The sequence below is a fragment of the Muscardinus avellanarius genome, assembly GCF_963383645.1.
Source record: "Muscardinus avellanarius genome assembly, chromosome: 1".
Classification (NCBI taxonomy): domain Eukaryota; kingdom Metazoa; phylum Chordata; class Mammalia; order Rodentia; family Gliridae; genus Muscardinus; species Muscardinus avellanarius.
In genome coordinates, this window is record NC_137786.1 from 126,074,275 (window position 1) to 126,081,741 (window position 7,467).

The window sequence follows — 7,467 nt, forward strand, 5'->3', positions numbered from 1 at the left end:
TATATGCCTGTAATTCCAGTAGTAAGGAGGCTAAAATAGGAGGATTACAAATTGGAGGCCAGCCTCAGCAACATAGACACTCAAAAACTTAGTGAGACCATGTTTCAAAATTAAAAGGGCTGGGGGTGTGAGGGGGTTGTAGCTCAGAGGTAAAATGGCCCTGCGTTCAACTCAGTATCAAAAATAGGGAAGAACTGCCAGGTGTGGTGGCGAATTTTGTAATCCCCATCCATGCTTGGGAGGCGGAGACAGGAGGATTGCTCAGGTTCGAAGCCAGCCGTGCTGGCTTAAGAGACCCTGTTTCCAAATAAAAAGCATAAAAATAGGTTTGGGAGTGTAGCCCGGAGGTAGAAGGGCTTCCAGGAACCCCAGTACCACCAAAAAAAAAAAAAGAGGGGGAGAATTTGCAAAGATTCAGTCAAGTGTAGTGACACTCAGCTGCCTTCCCTGTTTCTCTCATGATTGCTTTTTGTTCACTACCAGTTGGCTTTCTCACTGTTGGCTAGGAGAGGAGAGGAAAACCCAAGATTTTATGGAAGAGGGAAAAGGACTGTGAGCTATGAATGACCTCAAATCCAGGAGAGATGTAGAACTAGCTTCCCAGGGGGAGGTTGCAGTAGTTACTATGTGTGCAACAGATGAGCTCCCTTCTCCTCTCATAACCAAAGAAGTTGATGTCCTCACAGTTGGTCATACAAGACAGTTTTGTGAAATGATACAGACTCTTCCCTGAGGAGACAAAAGAAGGGAAATACAACTGTAAGGGTCCCATATCCTCCTACTTAGGATTAACTTGTCTTTGGATTCTCACTAAACCTTCTCCAAAACCAAAAAAGCTACAAGGCTAACAATTGCTGACCCACAGAGTGGATTCTATTCTCCAACTTGTCTTGGACCTCAGCCTGGCCTTCACCCAATATTGCTTAAAAAAAAGTTCATTCTTTCTATCCCTTCTACATGACCATCCCTCCTTACTCACTCCCCACCCCAGCATTCCACTAATTTTGAGGACAAAAGAACACTGCTCCTTCTAAGGGTAGATAGCAGTTATTTTCCTGTGACTCTACGTCCACCTTACCTGTTTTCGTGAGTATATAAAAGTTCTCAGTAGCACAGGATTGTCTAAACTTCATCTTGCAGGAACTCATGCCACCATAGCAAAACCCGAGATGGTATCTTTCACATTTATAGCACTGATATTCAGGTGCTGCCAGATACACAAAGAAGTCTTTTAGAGAATGCAGTCTGGAGAAAATTCTCTGGGCATAGGGGCTTCTCTACAGGAGCTTACACTTGCCTGGTTGGTCCTAACCTTTCTGAGTTAGGATGCTTTTGATAATATTGTGAGAAATAACCTGTATAGACACAAACCAAATGTTATATATCATTTCAGGAGGTCAGGGGTCCTGTAAAGTTTATCCATGGACCTCAAGTAATAAACTCCCTCTCTAGACTAATGATTTTGTTTAGTAAGGGGAAAGAAAAGCAAAGAGGGTGACTTTTTACCTCCTTAGTTCAAGATATGGACTAAACATGTTTGGAAGAAAAACACTTGGGATTTCATTGGAAGATAGCCTTCTCTGAAAATACAGGGGATATTTATTCCTAAACATATCACAAATGACCTGTTCACCAAGGACTTTAAACCAGCTATGGTCATTACCTCTTAGAGAGTTTCGAAGCTCACCTGTAAAGAGAAGGGGAAAAAAATCCCCATTGTCATAACTCACAGACATCAGCTATAGCCCAAGAACCAGTTTTGGAAACTTCCCCTTCCCCAGCATCTGTCCTTCTTTGATCCAACCACCAACTCTCTTGTTGTCTTCAGGACCTACCCCCAAATGGGCAGAGCAGAAAGACTATAACCAGCAGAAATGGAAAGGACATCCTGGAACTTTTATCTTGTGCAGTTTCCTGTGGAAAGTGCAGGTTGTTCTCCTGCTATGACGTAACTTTGGCCTATACATCTAAATCACATAATCATAGCATTTCAGGAACAGACAGTACCTCCTTGTTCTCAGAACCAAGCCACCAAATCTAAGTCTTCTGCAGCTGTTCAGAGAGTGCTCACTGCTTTTGCACAAATCCTCAAATGAAAATAAAATTGTGGCCTTCCTGATTTGACACACCTGCGTCTACTTCAGTGCTGCAGGTCTTCATAACTCTGGGATGTATTCTTTATAGCTACTTGTTGCTCCATCCTTAAAGAGGATCTGACTGAAATTTTCTCCCATTCTACCTACTAACTTCTCACCTAAGTAAATTTTTCTCTATCTCCATTGATATTGCCATAATCTAGTCCTTCTTTGCTTGGGCCAGACATATGCCTTATTTTCTCTCCTTCCTCCTCCTCCTCCTCCTCCTCCTCCTCCTCCTCCTTCTATTCCTCTTCTTCTTCTTCTTCTTCTTCTTCTTCTTCTTCTTCTTCTTCTTCTTCTTTTCTCTCTCTCTCTCTCTCTCTCTCTCTCTCTCTCTCTCTCTCTCTCTCTCTCTCTCTCTCTCATTATTTCTCTTGCCCCTTACAAAGATTACTCCATAGAGCAGCCAGAGAACCTTTTGTAAGTCACAGGTGCCACACCCCTGCTCATAACCCTCCAATTACTTCTCATTATATTTAAAAGGAAATTCAAAGCTCTTATAGCCAATAAATGCTTCCCCAATCTACAGCAAGAACCAACTCTCCATTGTTCTTTCCTACCACATTTACTCAGGTCCCTGCCCAGATGCCATCCCCCCAGAGAGAGCATGGTTTTCTCATCAGTCCCTAGAAAATGGCAATCTCTCTTTTCTATCTTTTTCCCTATTTTATTTTTGTAGCACTTCTTACTACCTGACTTGATATATCTACTTGCTCACTTTTTGAAGACCCAGCTAGACACTTGGAACAGAGGAAACACACCCTGATGGTGGCCATCTTCCCACATGTCCTCTTACATCCTTCCAGTTCTTGCTCCACAGAGCAACCAGGATGATCAGGTTGGCTTTTTTAAACTATATATAGGAATGTGAAAATATAAATCTTTCTACATTCCTGCTAAGATTCCAAGTCTTATGGTTTTGACCCAGAAGTTCTATTTTTCTTCCACCAGCATCCAGTAACAGAGCATGATAGCTTACAAGTAGGGTAAAATCTCAGCTCCCTTATTGCTCTTGACAGTTTGAGAGATAAGGATAAGATGATAACAGAAACATCTCTCAGGAAGATAAAGGACAAAGGCTGTCACAAGACAAGTTTAAGAGATATGAGAAAACTTCCTGGGATCTACTAGCTAAAGTTCTCAGAAAATTAGGGGGAGGTAAGAACACCCTAACTGTCCTAGCTGTTTACATTAGTTTTATATTACTGCATAACAAATTATCTTAAACTCAGTGGCTAATAACAATACAAATGCCAAGTCAAGAGATGGCCACATCCTTGCAGGAGCCTTGACTGCAGTTTTCAAGACTCTGAAGTAAAGGACCTAGATTCCTCACCAGCAGAGACTCTGAGATACTCATGTAATTGCTTCAAGGCATTAAGGTTTGGGGAATTAATTACACTGTAATACATAACTAATATATTGACTGAAATATCAAGAACTAGTTGGGTGTGGTGGCATATGTCTGTAAACCTAATATTTAAGAATCTGAGACAGGAAGATATCAGGTTAAAGACCAGCCTTAGCAACTTAGTGATACTTTATTTCATAATGAAATAAAAAAGGTCTGAGGGTGGATCTTGGAGGTAGGAAACCTCTGGGCTTAATCTCCAGTACCCACCCCCTGAAATAAAAGAAAAAAGAGCCAACATGGTGGTGCACACCTGTAATCACAGTACTTGGGAGGCTGAGACAGGAGGATCACAGGTTCAAGGACAGCCTCAGCAAGTAGTGAGACTCTCATTAACCTAGCAAGTCCCTGTTTCCAAAAAAGAAATAAAATCAGGCTAGAGGTATAGCTGAAAGGTAGAATGCCTCTGAGTTGAAGCCTCAGCACCCCTCCCCCAAATACTAAGGACTGCAGGAGAAACTGCAGGTGGAAACTGGAAATTGATTTGTATGTGTTAAACTATCCTTGCATCCTAGAATGAAGCCCCCTTGGTCATAGTGTACAATTTTCTGAATATGGATTTGAAGATGTATAGCTAGTATTTTCCTTAGTATTTCTGCCTCCGTGTTCATGAAGGATATTCATCTGTAATTTTATTTTTTGAGGTATATGTATTTGGTTTTGGTGTTAAAGTAATAATGGCTTCATAGAAATTTTGGAAGAATTTCATCTCTTTCTATATCATAGAAAATTTGTGAAGTATTGGTTTTAATTCTTTTATAAAAGCTTTGTAAAATTCAAATGGGAATCCATCTATATCTAGGATTTTCTTTTATAGATGGATTTTATTGCTATTTCTATCTCTTTTTTGCTTTCTTTGTATGTTTAAGTTTTCTATATCCTCCTTATTCAATTTAGGTAGGTTTTATATGTCTAGAAATTTGTTGATTTCTATGTTTTTCAGCTTATTGGAGTATAAACTTTCAAAATAATTTCTGATGATCCTCCGGGTTCTCCACTTTCTGTGGTAATGTCATTTTTTATTTCTTATTTTAGTAATATTGGTCAATATGCTCTTCTTTTGGTTAGGTTGGATAAGGGTAAGGGTTTGTCAATCTAGTTTATCTTTTCAAAAAACTAGCTTTTCGCTGTTGTTCTTTTGTATTTTTGTTGTTGTTCTCTATTTCATTGATTTTTGTCAGCAATTTTAATGATTTCATTCTACTATTGACTTTGAGGTTAGTCCTCAGTTTTTTGAGGGTCTTAGGTGTATATTTAGGTTGTCTATTTGGTGACTTAATGTTTTTCTTATGTGGGCACTGGGTGCTATAAATTTTTCTCTTAAAACGGCCTTCAAGGTGTCCCATAGATTTTTATATGTGTGTCACTGTTTTCATTTAATTCTAGAAATTATTCATTTCTTCTATTATTTTTCTATGAGCCAGTCCTATGCAAAAGTGTATCATTCAATCTTCAGGCATTTTTTAAATTCCTTTGAGTATTATTATTGATTTCTTCTTTCATTCCATTATGATCTGAAAAGATACAAAAAATTATATTACCCCATATTTCTTGAATACTCTGGCCATGATGATTTATTGTCTTCTCTATATTGTTTATTGTGTGCTTTGTATTGAATAAACTGTCTTCTAAGACTGAGAGTCTGTTTTCCATGTTGTCTAGTCTGCCAATTATTTATTTTGAGGGCTTCATTTACTGTCTCCATTTCCCTCAGGGCTTCTTTTTTATTTTTATTAAGGGCCTCAAATTCTTTACTAATTTTTATATCCTATACAATTTCTCTGATTTCATCTCTAAGGTCTTTGATCATACTAAAAATCAAAATTCTGAATTCTCCATCTGACATTTTCTGCAACTCTATATTAGTGATCTTCATTGTTGTGGAGGTGTGCCAGTTATTTGCTTCCTCATTGCTCTTCTTCCTCATGTTCTTAGGATTTTATGTTTGAATTTTTGTTGTGTTGGCATCCTCTTCTTCTTTATGTGGAAGTCCTCTATCTATTCATTGTTCCTCTGTAATAAGTCCTGTACTAGAGGTATATATTTGCCTCGACAAAATTGTCTCATACAATTAGAATTTGAGTTAGTTTCCCAGAACCTCTTTAATATAATATAGTACTTCACCAGTATACAGGCCAGTGGCCGTCTCTAATCAGCTGCATAATTCCATGCTCTACAGGCCCAATCTCAGCAGGCCCTGAGACTATAAAATTTTGATCCTGCAGGCCAGCTCACTGAGTTTAATGCCCCAGGGATACCACAGCTGCTCTGCTGGTCTCATTCACATAAAACCCTGTAGAATACTGGTCCTCATCCTCCTTGGTCACCAGGGTCAAACTCAGCAGAGCCAGAGATTATGATATTCCAAACCTGTGGCTCAGCTGGTAGAGTTTTAACACCCCAGAGATACTGCTACTGCTCTGCTTGTTTCAATCTAATAAAACATTGTCAGTCACTGGCATACACGATCACCAGGCACAAACTCTGCTGGACAAGAAATCCTAGGATTCCCAGCCAGAGGATGGCTAAGTTAAATTGCCCCCAGGGACACCACCTCTGCTCTACCAGTTGCAACCACATGAAGCCCTACTGTCCCCTCACCTTTCTGCTCATGGGGCTCAAACTTTGTCAAGGCAGTGATTGTACCATTCTGACTATGGGGCATGAGTGGCTGAGTTAATTACCCCCTGGGACACCAACACTGCTCAGGCAGCTGCAATCACCTGCCATTAGTACCAAGACCACCCCTCTAGCCTTGGGTCAAGTGGCACCTAAACTCAGCCAAGAGAGAGTTTATAACCTTCTAAGCCTGTGGCATTTTTATCTAAGTTATTTCTCCCCAAAGACACCACTGCTGACAGTGCAACAATGATAGCTGGAGATCTCACAAGGGCAGAGAAGACTGCTGATTTTAGGTCCTGCCTAAGTGTCCCTAGTGACTGTCTGCTAATGAACATTTATGCTGTGACTAATTGTATTACCATAAGGATGGTGCAAACTCACAGGCCCCACAAGTTTTGTAGATGCTATATAAGTCCAAGCAGCCATGTAGACTCCCACTGGAATGGTTTGTAAACTCATGGTCTTGATGAGTCTGGTTGTAGCTACTCTGGTCCCTGAAGGAAAGGCCTGTTGTTTCTCTGTCCCAACAAATTCATCTGCAAAATTTCAAGATTGGCTGGGTGGTACTGATTTTTGTGGTCTTGAGGTTTTCTAGCATGGAGAGAGAATACAACTGCTTTTTGTGTGTGTTGGTTCTCTGCAATCACTGACTCAATAGGATCTAGTGTCTTCTTTATTGGAATTCATCTCCAAGGGCCACTGGATTCTTGCAGCCTCCAGCTCCAGTGTAGTTGGCCAGAATAGTTCCTGCCTCTGCTCTCTACTCACCAGATATGATGCATGGAGTTCTTTTCAGTCCTTTGTGTTTTGTGCTTCTTCTGATGCAACTGCATTTCAACTGGCTTTCTTCTCTTGAGTTCTGGCTATTTTTCTCTTCTTGTCAAGAAGCAGTCTCTTTCTGGCTGAATTCTGAGTCTCAGAGCAACAGAAACATGCTGTTTTCCTCTATTTTACCATCTTTAATTCTCTGTTTTAATTTTCTTATTTTGGGGAAAGGTATTGAGAATTGAAGCCTGGGGAATTCTTCCTCCATGCCACATCCCCTGCTATGTTTTTTGTTTTGACATGAGGTCTTACTAATTTGCTGAAGCTGGGTTCAAAGCTGCAATCTTCCTGTCTCAGCCTTTCAAATACTGGGATTTGAGGTCTACACCACCATGTTCTGCTACTATAGCTGTTTTCTCTAGGCCCCACAGCCAGTAGCCCTCCACCAGTACTTCTTAAAGGCTCATTATCTCTTCTTCTAGTCTCAGTGTACATTGTAAAACCAATGCTGCCCCTGAGAACCCAGGAAGA

General features: G+C 40.3%; 1 protein-coding gene across 1 annotated transcript; it reads right to left on the minus strand.

The window, feature by feature from the left end:
* Positions 1-592: 592 nt before the first annotated feature.
* On the minus strand, positions 593-7,004 carry PATE2 (prostate and testis expressed 2; the record flags this gene model as incomplete). Its single annotated transcript, XM_080719715.1, has 5 exons — positions 593-729; positions 1,079-1,207; positions 1,664-1,687; positions 6,151-6,203; positions 6,940-7,004. The coding sequence occupies 5 exons, from the start codon at positions 7,002-7,004 to the stop codon at positions 593-595; spliced, it is 408 nt and encodes a 135-aa protein (XP_080575841.1).
* Positions 7,005-7,467: the final 463 nt, after the last annotated feature.